The sequence below is a fragment of the Saccopteryx bilineata genome, chromosome X (genome assembly GCF_036850765.1).
Source record: "Saccopteryx bilineata isolate mSacBil1 chromosome X, mSacBil1_pri_phased_curated, whole genome shotgun sequence".
In the NCBI taxonomy this organism is placed as follows: domain Eukaryota; kingdom Metazoa; phylum Chordata; class Mammalia; order Chiroptera; family Emballonuridae; genus Saccopteryx; species Saccopteryx bilineata.
The window spans coordinates 141,890,094-141,912,945 of record NC_089502.1 but is presented as its reverse complement, the minus strand read 5'-3'; the positions used below and the strand labels follow the sequence as shown (position 1 = coordinate 141,912,945).

The following is a 22,852-nucleotide window of genomic DNA, read 5'->3' as shown; positions in this document are numbered from 1 at the left end:
TTGATAAATCAATGCCAAATGTGAAAAGACTCTAGAATTAACCTCTATTACTGGTCCCCAAAGGACTACTATAGTGAGAATATTTTCAAAAAAGTTGAAAAAACATGAAACACTACTGAGGTGACATTTGCTAAGATATGTTACAACTGTTCATGAGAAAATTATGTATAAAGTAAAAAAAGTCTTATTTGAATAATTTTTAAAAGTTTATCAAAATGTAAAGTGCTTAATGTCTATAATTAATTATCTTATTTTTACTGGCACACAGTTTCTGCAAAATATTTCATTGTGTGTCATTCTCAAAGAGTTAATAAACATCAGTTTCATGAATTTTTGTCAGAAACAGAGACTGACCACCTAATTTCCACTATAGATTAGCAAAGGTGAGGCTGTACTGTAATTTTTAGAGGGTTCAGAGTTAATACAATTTTTTTTTAATGAGAACAACCATCAGCCACTGTTATTGGTCACAAAAATTTTGTTGCAATCATGGTAATAATTCTTTTTTATTTTTTTAAGTGAGAAGAAAGGAGACTGAGAGACACACCTGTATGTGCCCCAACCAGGATCCACCGTGCAACCCCGTCTGGGGCTGATGCTTGAACCAACTAATCTATCCTCCACACCCAAGGCCGATGCTCAAAACTATCGAGTCACTGGCTGAGAAAAAAGTGGAAGAGAAGGTAGAGATGGAGGAGAGGAGAAGGAGATAATAGTTTCTTCTTCATGCCCCGACTAGGGACTGAACCTGGAATGCTCTATCCACTGAGGCACCAGCCAGAGCCCAGAAGAATTCTTTAAAAATTCAACTGTATATTGCAAAACAAAACTTAAACTATTAAAGTAATATGGAAGACAATTACGTTTTGCATTTGCAAGTAATTTCAAGTTGCTTTATATAATTTGTGTGGTATTAAAAATTAAACAAACAAAAAAATTAAACAAGAATACAGAAGTCCATTTCCTCAACAATAGCATATTTTTCAAGCTTGAACTACAGCTCTAGTATCACTTTTCAAACCTCAGTCAGTGCAATTGCACAGTGTTTCCATTTTGTAAAAGCCATTTTGCAATTGAGAAACTTCCAATTACGGATTAATTTACAATACATGAAATGTGAAAGGAAAATTACTAATAGAACTCTTATATGCCTTCCAACCAACTAAGTTAGATAAAACATGCCCATACATAGATAGCAATATTTGGTAACACATAGTTATATGAAAACACATTTTTAAAGAAAAGTAATATCTCATTGTACAATAGAATAGCTTTACTAAGAGGCACATGTGAAGTTGATTTTTATGATACAGAACACTGATTTCAAGCCCAATGACGGTTGAAATTTCATTACCCCTTTAGAAGACAAAACTGTAACAGTTACTATGTATTACTCTGTGATTTTAGAAGAGGCAAAAAAATAGCATTTTCTACTTTAAAAAAGGTGCCCACATAGTATTTTCAATTTAACATCTTGGTTTATAAAGCCTTGGTTTATAAAACCTTTTAAAGAAAAGTTTGCTGACCACTGCATTAGAAAACTTTTGAATTACATTCAAAAAATTGTAGCAAACTGAGATATTAAAATATTTCAGCATATCAGTGCATATTTTAATTCTTTTCTTTTCTTTTTTCTTTCTTTTTTTTTTTTACAGAGACAGAGTCAGAAAGAGAGAGAGGAATAGAGAGATAAGAAGCATCAATCATCAGTTTTTCGTTGCGACACCTTAATTGTTCATTGGTTGCTTTCTCATATGTGCCTTGACCGTGGGCCTTCAGCAGACCAAGTAACCCCTTGCTGGAACCAGTGACCTTGGGTCCAAGCTGGTGAGCTTTGCTCAAACCAGATGAGCCTGCGCTCAAGCTGGCAACCTCAGGGTCTCGAACCTGGGTCCTCCGCATCCCAGACCGACGCTCTACCACTGTGCCACCACCTGGTCAGGCCTTTTAAAATTATTTTCAATAAAAATATTTATTATGTATACTAAGCATAGGAAGTTCATGATCTAAAATAAAATAGTTCTTAATGAAACTGTGATAAAAACTGTCAGCTTGTGGTTATCATAAAGTTACTTCACTAAGTGATGACTCCTTTCCAAGTTATACATATTTTTCTGTTTTGCAGTTTACATATAAAAAATACAAAAGACACATGAAGACAAATTAATACTCTCAGTCAAAAGAAATTTACAAATATTTTTACCAATGGGAAACAATTTAAAAATCCTTTGGATTTAATAATTACAAATGGGAAGAAACTGATAGTGTAAAAGTGTCCCATGTGACTAACTTTTTTTTCAATAATACAAAATATATTACTCCATAAAATTAACCTGGTGTTCTGCTCCCTGGAACTTTCATGTATAGCTGAACTGTATTCATGCCCAGAATGGTATAACCAAGGTGGCTTAGAAGATTTCCTGCTGATACCACTCGTACAAAAGCAGGAAGTTTAGTCAGCTCATGTAGCTGCAATTTCCACCTGTAATAAAATAACAGATCAAAAGTGTAATGCTACTGCAAATATTCATGCAAATTAAGTAGTCTCAAAAATCTTGTGACTGGATCAGAAAACATTTACACCACTAAGTCAAAAGTGCTAGAATGTTTAGCTTTAAAAAGAGTTCTGCCCTGTCCAGATAGCTCAGTTGTCTGGAGCATCATTTGGAAGCTCAGAAGTTGCTGGTTGCCAGTTCAATCAATCCCTGCTCAGGGCACTTATAGTAACAGAAGGATGTTCCTGTCACAAACACTCTCTCTCTCCCTAAAATCAATCAATAAAAAGACAATTTTAAAGTTCTAAAACAAATTGTGGTAATTATATAAAACTTTAAATCTTGTAAATGAAAGATAATTTTTAAATTATTAAAATTAATTTTTTGCCATTCTTCAGTTAGAAAAATCTAATTTAAAACCTAATAAAAATATTTCAAAATGCTGGTGCTTAATCAACATAAAAAATAACAAGGGAAAAATAAAAAAGCTATAATTTCTTGTACTTAACAGAACTGGAGGACTTACTTTTTGTCATCAGAAAGGTCAATGTTGGTTCCAAATTTAATCGTTTTAAAAGGTCCTTTCCTTCTCTTTCCAGAACTTAGGGGGGGGGGGGAAAAAAAAAATTAAACCCATGCCTTTTGGAGAGAAATATTAACTGAACACTTAAAAGTTACTTACAAATCTGAAGATGTTGATTCATTATCTGAATATTCTTTATGATGCATTCTTTTCTCATTTTCTTCCTAGAGATTAAACATTATGTATATTATCCTACTAGTAGTTACTGCTTTAATTACACAAGTGAATAAAACAGTCCTATCTACATAAGTCCTACTTTAAAAATTAAGTTTTTATAAGCACATTTCATTAAAAAATCTTCAATGACCATATTAAGTAAAGAATCAAGAAAAATTGAGTCAAATGGCATGATATACAACCTATTCCATCTGCCACAAAATTAGTATTATAAAACCTAGTAATTACGCAAGTAAGAGAAAATGTATCCATCGTGGCCCAACAAATAAATGTCACTTTAAATAATGTAAAAGGAATTTTAAGAATTAAAAAATAGAACAAAAATAATATATAAGACCTGATTTTTTAAGAAGAAATTTTGTAAATACATACTCATAAGAAGACTATTCTCTATTTCAAAACAAAGAGGAGAGTATGTTTTTCTCAACTGACACTGTTCTCTAAGAATGAAATCTGTGGTTTTTAAATTTTTGCCACATATTCAAGAAGAGAATAAAAAAAAAGTTTACTGTACTGAGCATCAGAAGTGTTTAAAAATGACAAAAAGCAAGACAAAAGCACACATTATAAACTCACAGGAGTATGTTTGCATATAAATACAAATATACACAATTAAAAATGTGTAAGTTAAAAAAAAGTTTCTATTTCTAATTATGGTTTTGGTTAATAACCTGACCATGCCTGTATGAATCATACTAACAAGATTATGGGTATATAAAGTTCTTCACAATCTAAGTATCTGAAACAACAATTTCTATGTAAATAATGAGACATTTACATCCTTACTAGTAAGGATAGTAAAATGCTGAATAAAAATATATAAAAACAACTTCACAAAGCTGCCAATATAATTCAAGAAGGAAATGGTGATAAGAGAACTAAAAATCCGTACTGAAAAGAATAAAGCCTGACCAGGTGGTGGCACAGTGGATAGAGTGTCGGACTGGGATGCGAGGACCCAGGTTCGAGACCCGAGGTCGCCAGCTTGAGCGCGGGCTCATCTGGTTTGAGCAAAGCTCACCAGCTTGAGCCCAAGGTCGCTGGCTCAAGCAAGGGGTTACTCGGTCTGCTGAAGGCCCATGGTCAAGGCACATATGAGAGCGCAGTCAATGAACAACTAGGGTGTTGCAATGAAAAACTGATGATTAATGCTTCTCATCTCTCTCCGTCCTGTCTGTCTGTCCCTATCTATACCTTTCTCTGACTCTCTCTCTGTTAAAAAAAAAAAAAAAAGAATAAAGACCTCAAGGACCTGCCCAGCTGGCTCAGTGGTAGAGCGTCAGCCCAGTGTGTGGAAGTCCCGGGTTCGATTCCCAGTCAGGGCACACAGGAGAGGCGCCCATCTGCTTCTCCACCGTTCCCCCTATCCTTTCTCTCCATCTCTCTCTTCCCCTCCTGCAGCCAAGGCTCCATTGGAGCAAAGTTGGCCCGGAGACTGAGGATGGCTCCATGGCCTCTGCCTCAGGCAGAGGCTCTGGTTGCAATGGAGTTGACACCCCAGATGGGCAGAGCATCACCTCCTGGTAAGGTTGTTTGGTGGATCTCGGTCTGGGTCTGGCGCATGCGGGAGTCTGTCTCTCTGCCTCCCTGCTTCTCACTTTAAAAATACAAAAAACAAAAACCAACAACAAAAATAACCCTTCAAGGCTCTCGCTGGCTGACTCAGTAGTAGAGCATAGAGCTGGGATGTGGATGTCGTGGTTAGATATGTAGTCAGGGCACACAGGATAAGTGACCATCTTTTTTTCCCCTCTCCCTCCTCTCACTCTCTCTTCCCTTCCAGCAGCCATGGCTTGATTGTTTCAAGAGCACCTGGCAGGGTTGCTGAAGATGGCTCCATGGAGCCTACAGTTCAGGCACTAAAAATAGCTTGGTTGCAGCACGGCCCCATGTAGGCAGAGCATCGCCCTATCAGAGCACATGTGGGAGTCTATCACCCCTCCTCTCACTTAAAACAACACAAAAAAAAAAGAAAAGAAAGAAAGAAAGAAAGAAAGAAACAAAGAAAGAAAGAAACAAAGAAAGAAAGAAACAAAGAAAGAAAGAAAGAAAAACAACCCCCCCAAATGTATCAGTTAACTAAATCTAAGACATATAACTATAAAAATAACACCATTAAAGTGTAAAAAAAACCTCACAGGTTAGGAAGAATAATTGAGCATTTGAAAATCTCAGAAATAGCCTCTTCATTCTAACAAGAAATAAAAAGCTGAACAAAACATAAAATCAGCAATCCTCAAATAAGTAAGAGAGAGAGAATACAAAGCAAACTGGAGAGACAAGTTGAATAATGACAATCACAACTTATGGGAGCAGAAATCTCCAAGGATTCCAATTAAAAATTTTAAAGAGAGTTAGTGTAGATAGATCTAAGAGTTGAAAACTCATTGGTACCCACTAACTGGGGACAAATCCTCTTTTTTCTTTTTGACAGAGAGAGAGAGAGAGAGAGAGTGTCAGAGAGAGAGACAGACAGGAAGGGAGAGAGATGAGAAGCATCAATTTTTTGTTGTAGCTTCTAGGTTGTTCAGTGATCACTTTTTCATATGTGCCTTGACCAGGGAGCAGCTACAGCAGAGCCAGTGACCCTCTGCTCAATCCAGCGACCTATGGTCTCAAGCCAGAGACCATGGGGTCATGTCTATGATCCACACTCAACCAGTGTCCACTCATTCAAGCTGGTGAGCCCACACTCAAACTGGTGACCTTGGGGTTTGAACCTGGGTCCACCATGTCCCAGTCCAACACTCTATCCACTGTGCTACTGCCTGGTCAGGCGCAAACCCTCTAATATGAATTTTATTTTCAGAGCTCAACTCATTTCTCACAGATATCAAAGAAAACTGCCTATCTTCAAGAGGAAGGGAAAAACAGACATTTTGAAATATCCCAAAGCAATCTGTCCTTAACAAGATTTAACCACAGGAAAAACTACTTAACCAGAGCCTCACTTTCTGAAATTTTATCAGGACTTTAAGAAAGTCAAATAGGCACTAGTAAAGTTCATGGTATAAAGGCACAAAGGCTGACTGAAAAGACTGAGAACTAATAACAGGATTAAAGAAAACCTCCCTAGCCCAGCACTTTACCAACACATACTAAAAGCAAGAGAAGACAGAAGAGTTAAATATAGTTAAGTGTTAAAATGCAATAAATAAATAATGCTAGAATTCTGTATCCTGAGAAATGATCCATTAGGACAGACTATTTTCTTAGATAAACAGAAATTTAGAGTTTGTTGTTAAAAATACAACTTTGCAATAACATGTAAAGAGTTCTTTATAGAATAAAACTGATATATGTCAGAAACTCTAATATGCATAAATTAACACATAACACTATTGGCATTAGATGTAAAGAAATAATAAAATAGATGTACTGTGAAATATTAAGACAATATTATTTAATATTCATTACCTCATATAATTATAGTATTTTTATTGTATAGAGAACTTTTAAAGCTACTCTTAGCTACCTTCAAATATATAGTATTGTTAACTACAACTCACGCTATACATTCTATCTAGAGGACCTTTTACTGTATAAATGAAGTTTGTACTTTTAGACTACCTTCACCCATTTTGCCTACTCTTTCTACCCCCAATTCTGGCAACCACCAATCTGTTCTCTGTAAGTCTGGTTTATTTTTACCTCCATATATAAACAAAAATCAAACATTACTTGTCATCTTCTGACTTTTCACTTAGTATAATTTCCTTGAAGTCCATCCAGGTTGTCAAAAATGGAAGGATTTTCCTCCTTATGGTTTAATAAATATTCCATTGTACTCTTGACCTTTGAATAATGCTCACTGGGTAGGGTTGCCAACCTCTAAACAGTCGAAAATTTGTATATAATCTTTTGACTCTTTTAACTACAGTTCTCCTTTAGTATATGTGTGGGATTGCTTTCATGACCTCTGCAAATAATAAAATCCGCTAACCGAAGTCTCCTATAATGAATGGCATAAAATACTGTATTGAGTTGGTCCATACCATCTGCAGATTCCCAATCCCAGGTGGAAAACAGTTTTTTAATCTATGATTGCTTAAATCCAAAGGATGCAGAACCTGAGAATATGGATGGCTGTCAGTATGTTACAAAAAAAAAATTCAATGAATAAATTGACCTGTGCACTTCAAACTTTAAGGTTTGGGTTCAGGGCGGCTTTTAAAACTAGAGCCCCCTTTAAAACTAAAATCCCTCATTCCCAGTTTCTTAGCCAGGCTTGGCTTGCTACTGTCTTATTTAATGGCTTTCTAGCCTTCACTTTGAAATATAACAAAAAAATTATCTTTACAAAAAGCATGGAAAGGGACCTGACAATTAGAGGAGTTTAAATCTCATTAAGTGTTTATAACAGCCTACCTACAGGCCCCACACTGGGCACTGTCTTCTGATAAACAGTCTTCTAAGAGATGAGAGCCCTGCCCAAAGGCAGGGCAAACCAGAGGGTGAAAGGTTGACTGCCTTGCCTGAAGCCAAGACCCGTGTGGCTTGCCCAGGAACCTTGGCACTAGCACAGGCCTCCTTTTCACATTTGAGCCAGGAGATAAACAATTTGGGGAAACTGGTGACTCTCCAAGGCATACATGAAAAAATATTACTTTGCACCTACAGAGGCAGTGACATCAGCTGCTTTTTCAAAGACCCCTGACTAAACTATGAATACCTTTCTCCAACATTCCCCGGGGCCAACAAAGTATTTGGGTTTATCTCAGCATGCTTGCACCCAAGCATTTGAAATAAATAAAGTTTTGAAATACATCAACCTTGTGTTTTCAGTTTGGCTATCGCCAGTGCTCACCCATAGTCCCAGGAAGTGGTTTAGCCTGTCAGCTCTCTCATATGAGATTAGACAGTCCAGATCTGCATGTCTCTCCAGGTCAGACCTAGTCAGGGGTTTATATCGCGACCTGCCAGTTGCCGAGAGTAACTGAAAGGAGGCTTTCCCTTTCCCAGTGGACAGGCCACCCACAAATTTAACCTAACACAAAATGTAACACAAATACATGTTGTTTGAGGGTGAACTGTGTGTGTGTTTAAAAATAAGTATAGAGATAAAACATCCCCTAATTTTTGTGAGCAGTGAGTGTTTATAAACACCTTTTCTTTGTTTCTTCATCTTTATTTCCACATCCTGTGCAACTAAAAATGTTATAATAAACAAGGGGGAGCAGATATCTTTTCAAGATTTCATTTCCTTCAGATATATTCAGTGCTGGATAATATGGTAATCTATTTTTACTTTTTTTTTTCTTCTTTGTATTTTTCTGAAGCTGGAAATGGGGAGAGACAGTCAGACAGACTCCTGCATGTGCCCGACCTGGATCCACCCGGCACGCCCACCAGGGGCGATGCTCTGCCCACCAGGGGGCGATGCTCTGCCCCTCCGGGGCATTGCTCTGTTGTGCCCAGAGCCACTCTAGCGCCTGGGGCAGAGGCCAAGGAGCCATCCCCAGCGCCCAGGCCATCTTTGCTCCAATGGAGCCTTGGCTGCAGGAGGGGAAGAGAGAGACAGAGAGGAAGGAGGGGGTGGTGGTGAAGGAAATGGGCGCTTCTCCTGTGTGCCCTGGCCGGGAATCGAACCCAAGTCCCCTGCACGCCAGGCCGACGCTCTACCACTGAGCCAACCGGCCAGTGCCTATTTTTACTTTTTATATGAAACTACATAAACTTTTCCATAGCAGCTGTACCACCTTACATTCTCCCAACAGTGCACAAACAAGGTTTCCTTTTCTCCACAACCTCTCCAACACTTTTATCTCATCATTTTGTTAACAGCTGTTCTAATAGGTGTGAAGTGGTATCTCAATGTGGTTTCAGTTTGTATTTCCCTGATGATTAGTAATGGTGAAAATCTTTACATGAACTTGTTGGCCACTTTTATGTCTTCTTTGGAAACACTTCTATTGAGAGCCTTGTCTTTATTTTCCTCTTTTATTCAGTGAGAGGAGGGAGGCAAGAGTAGACTTCCACATGCGCCCCAAGCGGAATCCACCTGGCAAGCCCACTAGGGGGCAATTCTCTGCCTATATGAGGCATTGCTGTGTTGCTCAGCAACTGAGCTCTTCTTAGTGCCTAAGGCAAAGGTCATGAAACCATCCATAGCACCTAGGGCCAACTGGCTCCAATCAAGACATGGCTGCAGGAAGAAAAGAGAGAGGAACAGAGAGAGAAATTGGGAGGAATGGAGAGCCAGATGGATCCTTCTCTGGTGTGCCGTGTCCAGGAATTGAAGCTGGGACATCCACACACAAGGCCAGTGGTTCTCAAATGTTTTGAAATAGGGGCACATTAAAAATCCTACAAATAATTGGAGGCACACTATATACAAATTTCTGAAAAATATATTATAATAATTAAATCAAATACTAAAAAATAAAATATAAAGTCCAATTGTGCTTTTATGGTAATTAAATGAAATAAATACAAAATTAAATTTATTCTGACATTAAAATATATTTTTGTTACTTTTTTTTTTTTTAATTTTCTGAAGCTGGAAATGGGGAGAGACAGTCAGACTCACGCATGCGCCCGACTGGGATCCACCTGGCCCGCCCACCAGGGGTGATGCTCTGCCCACCAGGGGGCGATGCTCTGCCCCTCAGGGGCGTCGCTCTGCCGCAACCAGAGCCACTCTAGCGCCTGGGGCAGAGGCCAAGGAGCCATACCCAGCGCCCGGGCCATCTTTGCTCCAATGGAGCCTTGGCTGCGGGAGGGGAAGAGAAAGACAGAGAGGAAGGGGGGGGAGGTGGAGAAGCAAATGGGCGCTTCTCCTGTGTGCCCTGGCCAGGAATCGAACCCCGGTCCCCCGCACGCCAGGCCAACACTCTACCACTGAGCCAACCAGCCAGGGCCTTTGTTACATTTTTTTAGTTATGTTTTTAAGAATTTGTAAAAAAAAGAGGGATTAAAAAATTTTAAAAATGACAAAAAAGTTATCTTAATATATACACAGATACATTCTTAGAAAATTTGGTAAATTCGGCAGGTCCGATGCAGATGTGTTAAATTTTTTCATTCTTATGTTTATGAGAAACATGAGCCTGATGTGTCCTAGCAATTTCTTCAATGTTTGGGCATATATTTGAAAGGCAAACTCTCATTTCTTCATCAATACATTGAAGAATTCCTGTTTTTTTTACACTTAATTGTGTTGAGTGCAGAAAACTCCCACCATACATATCATCTTAACTTTACACCAAACAAAGGATAGAAGAAATTTGCCTCCAGTCTTTCGGGGGAACATGGGGGGTAGTGTAAACAATCCAGCACCACAGCTTAACAGCCTTTTGCAACCTAATCAGGCAAGTGAGGTGGGGGTTAGGCAGTCTGTCAGCTTACAGTCAACTCCTCACACTTCTGACCACCAAAATCTAAACTCCAAAAACCCTGTTGGTTTTATGGTCCCCAACAGGCACATATTTTTCTGGAATTCCATAGAGCACACCTAGAAATCTTCCAGGGCGCACACTTTGAGAACTGCTGCACTAAAAATGAACAACTGGCCAGGACCATTGTTCATTTTTAAAGTGGGTAACAGGGTCAACATATGACATTTCAGGTTTATGATGCTCACTCCCAAAAAACTTAAAAAAATTGAGACATGCCCTGGCCGGTTGGCTCAGCGGTAGAGCATTGGCCTGGCGTGCAGGAGTCCCGGGTTCGATTCCCGGCCAGGGTACACAGGAGAAGCGCCCATCTGCTTCTCCACTCCTCCCCCTCTCCTTTCTGTTTCTCTCTTCCCCTCCTGCAGCCGAGGCTCCATTGGAGCAAAGTTTGCCTGGGCGCTGAGGATGGCTCTGTGTGGCCTCTGCCTCAGGTGCTAGAGTGGCTCTGATTGCGGCAGAGCATCACCCCCTGGTGGGCATGCCGAGTGGATTCCGGTTGGGCGCATGCGCGAGTCTGACTGCCTCCCCAATTCCAGCTTTGGAAAAATACAAAAAAATAAAAAAAAAAATTGGGACATGAAATCTTTGGCTTACAGCATTAGCATCATACTCAGGGACTACATGGGTGAACTATACACTTCTGCATGCAGTGGAAGAATATGCAGTTATATGTGTCTATGAGTGAGGGAGACAGAAACCCCAGAACCCAAGAGATTTACTATCAAGGGTTGGCAAAAGGTTTTTCTATGGTACAAGATGTGTTGGCAAAATTTCAGGCTGAGGACCCCATCTAAGAAAGATTCAGTAAGGTCTATAGAGCTGTTATGGATGCCTTACAATGTTATTGGCAGATTTTGGAAGAGAAGTCATCAACCTTCCAGATGGCCTGGAATAATTATTTAAGAAAGGAGAGAGGCCTGCAACAGATCCTGTGCTCTCCACATCAGCTGCTTCTCAAGATGAAACACCTGTAGTGCAGGTAGGATCATCTCCAGCGTCTCCTGCATGCTCCTTAGGCAATCCTGATTCCCCTGACCCAGTGTCTCCAGCACCTTCTGCAGGTTCTCCTGCCTCTCCAGCTTCCTCCTCCCAACAGATTCCTCTCTCCCACCTTCCAATGCCCCTCCCAATGTGCAAGCCAACCACACGAATAAAGGTGAGGAATAAAGTTTTACACTCAATTGTGTCATTTTTTGCTGTTACTACAGTACAGTGTACAGAACAGTATATTTCTGTTCTTTTCCTTTTTCTGTGGCTTAGTTGAGTATTTATGTTCTAGATTACAATTTTACAACTGTGTTAGGATAGGGAAGTGACTTAGGCTAGGGTTTGTTAGACTTACACCAAAATTTGGATTACGACACTATTATAGGAACAAAACTGTGTTATAAACCGAGGAACCTGTATTTGTTTTTTATTTTCTTTTTTGTTTTGTTTTGTTTCTTTTTGTATTTTTCCAAAGCTGGAAACGGGGAGGCAGTCAAACAGACTCCCTCATGCGCCCAACTGGGATCCACCCGGCACGCCCACCAGGAGGCAATGCTCTGCCCATCTGGGGCAACACTCCATTATGACTAGAGTCATTCTATCGCCTGAGGCAGAGGCCAGAGCCATCCTCAGCGACCAGGCCAACTTTGCTCCAATGGAGCCTTGGCTGCAGGAGGGGAAGAGAGAGACAGAGAGAAAGGAGGGGGGAGGGGTAGAGAAGCAGATGGATACTTCTCCTGTGTGCCCTGGCCGGGAATCCAACCCGGGACTCCCGCACGTCAGGCTGATGCTCTACCACTGAGCAAACCGGCCAGGGTTCGTTTTCTATTGAACAGAATTGCTTTCTATATTTTAGTTATTAACCCCCTTTCAGATACAAGATTGACTACATTATGGATATTTATATGTATATATCTTTATATATACATGCTTCAATATAGGTGAATGGAATGATAGCAGTGACTCAAGGAACTAGAGAAAAAAAATAGTATACTATATTGTTATGCCTGGTTAGATATCTCAGTTGATTAAAGCATCATCCTAAAGTGCAGAGGTTGCTAGTTCAACCCCGCGTCAAGGTGCATACATAAACAGATCAATGTTCCTGTTTCTCTCTCCCTTCCTCTGTCTCTAAAATCACTAAAATAAACATTAAAATTATATATATATAATATTATATATATATACATATATATATATACACATAACACATAGATACACATAGCAGGGTAGCAAGGCCCAGAGAGAAGAGGGGTAAAGGAGGTGTAATGGGGCACACTGTGGTGGCTGAGGGTGAACAATGAGAGAAAGAAATAATCTGAATAAGCCTATGAGTCAGTAACAATAACCTGTCATACAGAAAGCACTAAACGTCCAAGAGTTCTCTAGTGAATTCCAACAAACCTTGCAGAAAGAAATTATGCCTAAGCTCTAAAATCTGTTACAGAAACAGAGGAGGTAATATCTCATAACTATACAATGAGGACAGGATAACGATTACGGCAAGGTCAAAATCAAACTGACAAGACATTACAGAAAAAAAACTAGAGACCAATATAAATCATCAACATAAACGCAAAAGCAAATTCAGCTATGTATAAAAACAATTATATACCATGACCAAGTATTACTTTTTCTAGGTACGAAAGGCTAGTTCAAATTAGAAAATTAATCACTGTCATCCATCAAAATAGCAGGCTAAAAAAAGAAGTATCACATGATCATAATAAATGCAGAAAAAGCATGGACAAAACCAAACACTCATGCATGATAAAATTATTCTCAATGGGATTGAAGTACAGAAGAATCCTCTCAGTTCACAGGAATATCTACAAAAAACTACAACTGATATCATATGTCAAAGTGAAAAACTGAAAGCACTGCACAATAAGTGCATGAGCAAGGCACTTATGTTCTATCATGTTTGTCAGATAGTATTTTTTCTTCACGTTCTCTAGATGCATAAGTAAACTTTATTTTAGCCACAAAATAGATGGTATTAACAGATAAACAGAAATGAGCTCAATCTATAAAGACAGAAAAAAATCTAAATTCATATTAAGTGAAAAAACTCAATGTGAAAATAATACCATTCAATTCCAACTATATAATATTCTGAAAAAGGCAAAAATAAGAGAAAGTAAAATATCAGTGGTTTCCAGGGATTAGAGAGAAGTATAAAATAGGCATAGAAGACTTTAGGTGAGAGAAATTTTCTGTGTGATACTACCTTGATGGATATATGTCTCATATATATATAATATTGTGAGAGAGAGGAAGAGAGAGAGAGAGAGAGAGAGAGAGATGAAGAGCATCAACTCTTACTGTGGCACCTTCGTTGCTCATTGATTGCTTCTCATTTGTGCCTTGATGAGGGCAAAAGGGGGACCCTCAGACAAGCCAGTGACTCAAGCTGGTGACCTTGGGGTTTTGAACCTGGGACCCTTAGCATCCCTGGTCGATTCTCTATCCACGTGCCATCACTGGTTAGGTAGGGGATACATTCTTGCTTAAGCAAGTGACCTTGAACTCAAGCCACTGACCTTTATCCCACCAAAGCCCTCTATCCCACATTCAAGCTAGTGAGCCTGCACTCAAGCAGGCAAACTTGGGGTTTCAAACTTGGGTCCTCAGAATGCCAGGCTGATGTTCTATCCAGTGTACTACCGCCTGGTCAGGCTGCAAATGGTACTTTTTAAATAAAAGCAGCTCAGTAGCCTACTTTCACTTATTTTCACAGTTTTTGGAAGGCTGCCAAGGACAAATGAAGAGTCTTGACTTTGCTGCAATTATTAATTTTTTATATTTATAGTATAATATAAAATTATTCCAAATGTCTTTTTAATTAGGTGGACTGGAAAAGCATTTGACATTAGTACTGGTGTAATTTTAATTAATGTGTGTTAAAAGTTCTTAACAGAAAATAATGGGTTTTTTTCCTTGGATATACAAAAGATTCCTGTTATCGGCTATGTCGTTTGAAAATATAAGTATGATTGTCAATTAAAAAAACTGTTTCTAGGGGTCAAAAAACATTCATAAAAATAACAGTCTAAAATTTCTGATTACTAGGAAAAAAAGTATGGTTTTAGTGATAAAAGGTACAAGGAATAGAAATACTTTTTTTTTTTTTCTTCTTTTCTTTTTTTTTTTTTTTTCATTTTTCTGAAGCTGGAAACAGGGAGAGACAGTCAGACAGACTCCCGCATGCGCCCGACCGGGATCCACCCGGCACGCCCACCAGGGGCGGTGCTCTGCCCCCCAGGGGGCGATGCTCTGCCCATCCTGGGCGTCGCCATATTGCGACCAGAGCCACTCTAGCGCTTGAGGCAGAGGCCACAGAGCCATGCCCAGCGCCCGGGCCATCTCTGCTCCAATGGAGCCTTGGCTGCGGGAGGGGAAGAGAGAGACAGAGAGGAAAGCGCGGCGGAGGGGTGGAGAAGCAAATGGGCGCTTCTCCTGTGTGCCCTGGCCGGGAATCGAACCCGGGTCCTCCGCACGATAGGCCGACGCTCTACCGCTGAGCCAACCGGCCAGGGCCTGAAATACTTTTTAAAGGAAAAGAAAATATGTTGTTCTGGGAGCTGGTTATATCTGAATGGATAAGAAAGTTTGTGAAAGTTGCAGAAGATGTGTAAAGGTTGCAGAGTGTGCAGAGGGAAGGAGCAAAAAGAGAAGGAACTCAGATCGTGAACAGGGTAAAAAAAGGGACACATATATTACAGAGGAAGGGGACATCTGAAGGAGAATTCTAAACCTGGCCTTTAAGGTTTTTAGTAATCAGGAGAAGAAACAGAGACTAGCCCAAACTGAGGCCTTACAGAAATTTGCCAAAGTGGGTACTGGTCTCTAAAACTACAGAAAGTCCCCAAAGGCCAAAGAACCACAGCAGGAATGTATTGGCCCTCCCTGAGGGGGCCTGCTTTAAGTGTGGACAGTGGACACATAGAAACTGCTCCTGTCCCAATCCGTGGCCACCAGCTAGATGCTGCCCTTTTTGTAACTGTGTGGACCACTGGAAGCCAGACTGCCCACAAACCCTTTATGGCAGTGGTAGTCAACCTGGTCCCTACCACCCACTAGTGGGCGTTCCAGCTTTCATGGTGGGCGGTAGCGGAGCAACCAAAGTATAAATAAAAAGACAGATTTAACTATAGTAAGTTGTTTTATAAAGATTATTCTGTCAAACTTAGCAAAAATCTGACATAAAGTACTTGGTAAGTAATTATTATTATATGCTTTAACTTGCTCTAACTCTGCTTTATACATTTTATAGAATAAAGTGACTTCCCTAATTTATAAATCACTATGACTGTAGAACTGGTGGGCGGTTAGAAAACTTTACTACTCACAGATATAAAAGTGGGCAGTAGGTATAAAAAGGTTGACTACCCCTGCCTTAAGGTGTGGGAGCTTTTGCTTCCCAGCCCAAGCATCTCCCAAGGCCTCCAGAACCATCATTTGAATATGGGACCCTCGGGGTAACTCTACAGGGCAAGGCCATTTCATTTCTATTAAATATGGGCCAGTTACTCAATACTCCCTTAATTTTTGGGCCCGCTGTATGCTTCCTCCATCTCAATTATTGGAATTGAAGGTATTCCCTCTAACCTGCTGATCACTCCTCCTCCTCTGTCATCTAGAAAGTCACCCCTTGACTCATTCCTTCCTTATTCTGTGTCAATTCTTTTCTCTCCCTGCCTCACACAGTAAGAACGGTCTTCCTACCAACTGGATAAAATACTGTACTCTCACATACCTCTTTCCCAATGCTGTTATAGTGCCCAATAACCAGTCCCTACCCATTCCAGTGATCCAGTAACTCTGACACAGGAGGGCAGTGCAGCTCATTCCTCCTTTACAAACTCTCAGCATAACTTCACGGTTGGGATGAGCGTAGGGGAATTAGCCATAACTCTACAATACTTAAAAACCCAGTTAGAGGACTACAAAAGAGCCTACATGATGTTGCAAAAATCTTAATTTACAAAACCAGACTCACTCACAGCCATTACCTTACAAAACAGATGAAGATTACATCACCTCAGAGCTAAAGGGGGGGGGGGGGGGGCGGCTCTGCCTCTTCCTAGCGAAATGACATTTCTATGTCCATCAATGACATATATCTTGAGGCAAGGCTCATCAGCTAACTGGAAAAGCTGCTAAGATAAAAGAATGTCAACCTAACACCAAGGACCCTTAGTTAAACAAAATGAATTGGTACGCTTGCCTATTTCCCCTCCCTCATAGGTCCTATAACCCTCCTCATCTTTGCTTTAATTTCGAACCATGTCTTGTATGCGTTTTTTCTTCTGTCCTCCAGGAACACTTGAGGGAATTTACCAATCAATTCATTGGAGGAATTATGATACTTCAAGGCACTACTCCATACCAGGCCCTAGCCTGAATGTGAAAAGATGGATATAAACAACTAATCAACTCCCATATATCCCATCCCCCTAAATGTTCACTGATCCTAACCAGCAGTAAGCAGCTACAAAGGAAGAGACCTTTGCCCCCTTTTCATGAACAACAAAAGGTTGGAATGTTAGGTCCGGTCCAGGGCCCCTTATCAAAATCTCAATTAGCAGGAAAAACTGTAAGTGATCTGACCCCAGTGCATTTCCTGTAGTTCTCCTCCCATCACTTATCTAAACCTGGACCAGGATTCCTCCTCAAGGCTAACCCTCCTGACTAGCATTTCTCACTAAAAGGGTCTGCACATAGACTTACTTACTGACAGACTCACATATTCTGAGCCCCAAGGCTGGGCAGCAGATCAGGTGGAGTCAGGTATATATGGAGAGGAGCCAAATTGTTTGGCTTTACTGCGAGGGCAGGAGAAACCTATCTTTTCAGGGTAAAAGTGCTGATGGGCTCTTTTATTAAAGCCCCCTCACCTCACATAGCATCCAAGCACAGATCTGAGTACTTATCAAAATTGCTAACAACCTCTATCCCACCTTCGTAATTTTCTAAGAACCTACATCATCAAACTCACACACACAGGTCTAAAACTCCTTGGCACATGTTACAGATTTCCTAAATCTGTTCAAAGGTCCACAAATCCCAAACAAGCAGCAGTTGGTTTCAGCATGCCTTTTAACATCTTGCTAATATGCAGCCCTGACCCTGACACTAGTGGCAGTTGGCCTCAGTTCCCAGCACAGTGACCTTCAGGCACCTCTTTGCAGCATGCAGGCACCTACCAATGGCAGATCACTTTGGAGCTCCTACCAGGTGACACCAAACCAGTCATAGGCAGCAGTGCACTTTGGACTACATAGGACTGTCCCAAGAAAACACAGAACCAATACATCCCATGGCTGGCTTCAGAACACCACATATTAGATCCACAATGTACCCAACAAGTAAACTTCAATGGCATCAGAACCCTGATAAAGTGAATAACACACAGTGGGATCATCTTATGCAAAATACCTTCTGGTAAATCCTAACAGACACTCAGCATAAGACTCATAAACCCCACCCATAAATCTGTCAAAAGTAATTAAGGCTTACCTATAATAATAATAGTACATACAACCCACAGAACAGACATCCCTAGAATACCTAGATCAGGTGAACACAAAAACTGAAGGACTTTATAGGACATCTATTACATTAGGCCACTATGTCAAGCCTGAGAGTTGTAGCAGTATTACCTTACACACAGAATCAATCACAGGTATGATTGATTCTGAGACAGAAAAAAACATTTCATAATGATAAAGGAATCGATACAACAACATGATATCTTTGTAAACATTTACACACCGAGGTTAAAGGCATCTAAATATCCAGAACAGATTCTGGCTGGCTGGCTCATTGGTACAGCATCAGCCTCACGTGTAAAAGTCCTGAGTTCCATTCCCGGCCAGGGCACACAGGAAAAGCAACTATCTGCTTCTCCACCCTTCTCCTTCTCCTTCCTCTCTGTCTCTCTCTTTCCTGTATCACAGCCAAGGCTCCATTGAAGCAAAGTTGGCCCAGGTGATGAGGATGGCTCCATGGCCTCTGCCTCAGGGGCTAGAATGGCTCCAATTGCAATGGAGCCATACTCCAGATTAGCAGAACATTGTACCCTGGTGGGCATACCAGGTGGATGCCGCTCAGGCGCATGTAGGAGACTGTCTCTCTGCCTCCCCACTTCTCACTTCAGAAAAATTGAAAAATAAATAAACTAACAAACAAAGCAAATACTAATGGACATAAAGGGAGAGACTGATAGCTATATAGTCATGATAGGAGATTTTAACACCCCATTGACATCAATGGATAAATTATCCAGACAGAAAATCAACAAGAAAAGAGTGACCTTAAATTACACATTAGACCTCATGGATTTAATTTATATTTTTAAACATTTCACTCCAAAGCCAAAGAATATATACATTCTTTTCAAGTGTACATGGAATATTTGTTAGGCCACAAAAAGTCCCAGCAATGGCCCTGGCCGGTTGGCTCAGCGGTAGAGCGTCGGCCTAGCGTGCGGAGGACCCAGGTTCGATTCCCGGCCAGGGCACATAGGAGAAGCGCCCATTTGCTTCTCCACCCCTCCGCCGCGCCTTCCTCTCTGTCTCTCTCTTCCCCTCCCGCAGCCAAGGCTCCATTGGAGCAAAGATGGCCCGGGCGCTGGGGATGGCTCTGTGGCCTCTGCCCCAGGCACTAGAGTGGCTCTGGTCGCAACATGGCAACACCCAGGAGGGTCGCAACATGGCGACGCCCAGGATGGGCAGAGCATCGCCCCCTGGTGGGCAGAGCGTCGCCCCCTGGTGGGCGTGCCAGGTGGATCCCGGTCGGGCGCATGCGGGAGTCTGTCTGACTGTCTCTCCCTGTTTCCAGCTTCAGAAAAATGCAAAAAAAAAAAAAAAAAAAAATCCCAGCAAATTTAATAAAACTATATTAAGACACATCTTCTCTGATATGATATAAAAACATAAATCAATAACAAGAAAATACTTGAAAACCAAAAGAATTACTGAAGACTAAATAACATGCTATTAAACAATAAATGGGTTGACAATGTGATCAAGGAAGAAATCAAATTTATTAAAGATAATACAATGATGCAAATTCTCTGGGTTACAAGCAAAGTAGATCTAAGAGGGAAATTCATAGTAATACAAGCCTACTTCCAGAAATAAGAAAAATCTCAAATAAACAATCTAAACTTGCACTTGCACTTAGCAGAACTTGAAAAGGAACAACAAATAAAGCCTAATGTGAGTAGAAGAAAGAAAATAATAAAGTTCAGAGTAAATATAAATGAAATAGTCTTTAAAAATACAAAACTGGTTCTTTGAAAAGGTAACTAAAATTGACCCATAAGAAAAAAATAAGAGGACTCTATTAATTAAAATCAGAAATTCAAATAAAAGTGACAACTACAAATCAGGAAGACAAAAAATAAATTAGTATGAACACCATAGGCTTACAAATCAGGCAAACCAAAAGTGGATAAATTCTTAAAAATACACAATTTTCCAAGACTGAATGAAGAAGAATAAATATCTGAACAGATAAATAACTACAGTGTGTACATAAAGTCATGGTGCACTTTTGACCGGTCACAGGAAAGCAACAAAAATCGATATAAATGTGAAATCTGCACCAAAACTCTCCCAGTTTCATACCTATTCACTGCAGTTCGATGTGGGCTCACGCACAGATTTTTTAGGGCTCCTTAGGTAGCTATCCCATATAGCCTCTAGCAGGGGTAGTCGAACATTTTATAAGAACCGCCCACTTTTGCTGTGCTGGTCACCCTGGTCCCTACTGCCCACTAGTGGGTGTTCCAGCTTTCATGGTGGGCCAATCGTGGCGCCATTTGGTTGCTCTGCCACTGCCCACCATAAAAGCTGAAACGCCCACTAAGTGGGCAGCTGGGACTAGGCTGACCAGCACTGCAAAAGTGGGCAGTACCCCTGCTACAGACTCGTCACTGACTGATGGCCTACCAGAATGGGGTTTCTCCACCAAACTGCCAGTTTCCTTCAACTACTTATCCCACCGAGTCATGTTATTCCTATGTGGTGGTGCTTTGTTATAAACACGCTGATACTCATGTTGCACTTTGGTCACGGATTCGAATTGAGAGAGCCACAGAACACACTGAACTTTCCTCTGTACCATCCACATCTCGACTGGCATGGCCGTGGACTGCTCCGCTGTATACACGGTGTTATGTCATCATCTGCGCATGTGCACATGCTGCCACATCATCTTACAGAAACTGGGAGGGTTTTCCTTTTATTTGGTGCAGATTTCACATTTCCATCATCTTTTGTTGCTTTCCTGTGACCAAAAGTGTCAAAAGTGCACCATGACTTTATGGACACACTGTATTAACAATACAGATTCAGTAATCAAAAACTTTCCACGAAACAATGGGTACACCAGATGGCTTCCCAGGTAAATTTTAGCAATCACAGAACAACTGACAACTAGCCTTCTTGAACTATTCCAAAAAACAAAAAACGATAAAGGCTCCCAATCTCAGTTTTATTAAATCAACATCATCCTGATTCCAAAAGTAGGCAAAGACATTACAAAAATATGAAACTATAGATCAATATTCCTAACAACCACCAACTCAAAAATCTTCATCAAAATATTAGCAAACTTGCCTGATAGGCGGTGGCACAGTGGACAGAGCGTCAGAGTGGGATGCAGAAGACCCAGGTTCAAGACCCCGAGGTTGCCGGCTTGAGCGTGGGCTCATCTGGTTTGAGCAAAATGCTCACCAGCTTGGACCCAAGGTCACTGGCTTGAGCAAGGGGTCACTTGGTCTGCTGAAGGCCCCCGGTCAAGGCACATATAAGAAAGCAATCAATGAACAACTAAGGTGTCACAACAAAAAACTGATGTTTGATCCCTGATTTACTGATGTCACCCCATTAAAATAAAAATTTATTTGTAAGTAAAAAAAAAAAAAAAGAAAGCAATCAATGAACAACTAAGGTGTCACAATGCGCAACAAAAAACTAATGATTGATGCTTCTCATGTCTCCGTTCCTGTCTGTCTGTCCCTGTCTATCCCTCTATCAGACTCTCTCTCTTTCTCTGAAAAAAAAAAAAAATTGCACACCTATTTCAATACATTAAAAAGATCACAGACAATCATCAAGTGAGATTTATTCCTGGGATACAAATTGGTTTTATATCCGCCTGACCAGGCAGTGGCGCAGTAGATAGAGCGTCGGACTGGGATGTGGAAGACCCAGGTTTGAGACCCCGAGGTCGCCAGCTTGAGTGCGGGCTCATCTGGTTTGAGCAAAAGCCCACCAGCTTGAACCCAAGGTCGCTGGCTCCAGCAAGGGGTTACTCGGTCTGCTGAAGGCCCGCGGTCAAGGCACATATGAGAAAGCAATCAATGAACAACTAAGGTGTTGCAACGCGCAATGAAAAACTAATGATTGATGCTTCTCATCTCTCTCCATTCCTGTCTGTCTGTCCCTGTCTATCCTTCTCTCTGACTCACTTTCTGTCTCTGTAAAAAAAAACCAAACAAACAAACAAACAAAAAACAAAACAAATTGGTTCTATATCCACAAGTCAATTAATGTAATATAGCATAAACAAAGTAAGAGATAAAAATCGTATGATCATATCAATAGATGGAGGAAAAGTATCTGACAAAATATCTGACAGAATCTGTGGCCCTGGCCAGTTGGCTCAGCAGCAAAGCACTGGATTGGCATGTGGAAGTCCTAGGTTTTATTCCAAGCCAGGGTACATAGAAGAAGTGCCCCTTTAAATTTGCTATTATTGGGGGGGGGGGGTAGTAGCAAGCGGAGACACTGGAATTCTTGTTCAATACTGGTAGAAACACGGAACAGTACAGCAATTGTAAAAACAGATTATAGAAATTTAAGTACAGAATCACCATATAATGTAGCCAATTCATTCAACTTTGGCTATCAACCCAAAAAAACAGCAGATACAAACAAATCTGCACACCAATTTTTATACTCATATTATTCACAAAAGCCAAAGAGTGAAAATAAAAATGCTCATCAACAGATGAAGGGATAAACAAAATGTGTTATCTACTCAACAATGAAGGACTTTTCAGCTCTAAAAAAGTTTAAATTGTGAAATATGCATGAATTTAGAAGACATTCTATTAAATGAACTAATCTAAACACAAAAGAACAATTACTATTTGATCTCACTTACAGAAGCCACTAGAAATGTCAAACTTATTGAAACAG

At 40.4% G+C, this 22,852-nt stretch overlaps 1 protein-coding gene and 1 non-coding gene across 2 annotated transcripts in view; both read right to left on the bottom strand.

Moving 5' to 3' along the window:
• LOC136316767 (lysine-specific demethylase 6A-like) overlaps positions 1–22,852 on the bottom strand; it is a 318,159-nt gene that overhangs the window by 26,450 nt on the left and 268,857 nt on the right. Inside the window, 3 exon segments of the mRNA XM_066248929.1 lie at positions 2,334–2,482; positions 3,022–3,096; positions 3,178–3,242. Of these exon segments, the coding sequence (XP_066105026.1) occupies positions 2,334–2,482; positions 3,022–3,096; positions 3,178–3,242 (289 nt within the window).
• On the bottom strand, positions 15,101–15,176 carry TRNAD-AUC (transfer RNA aspartic acid (anticodon AUC)). The gene has a single exon. It is a non-coding gene; the product is annotated as a tRNA-Asp (tRNA).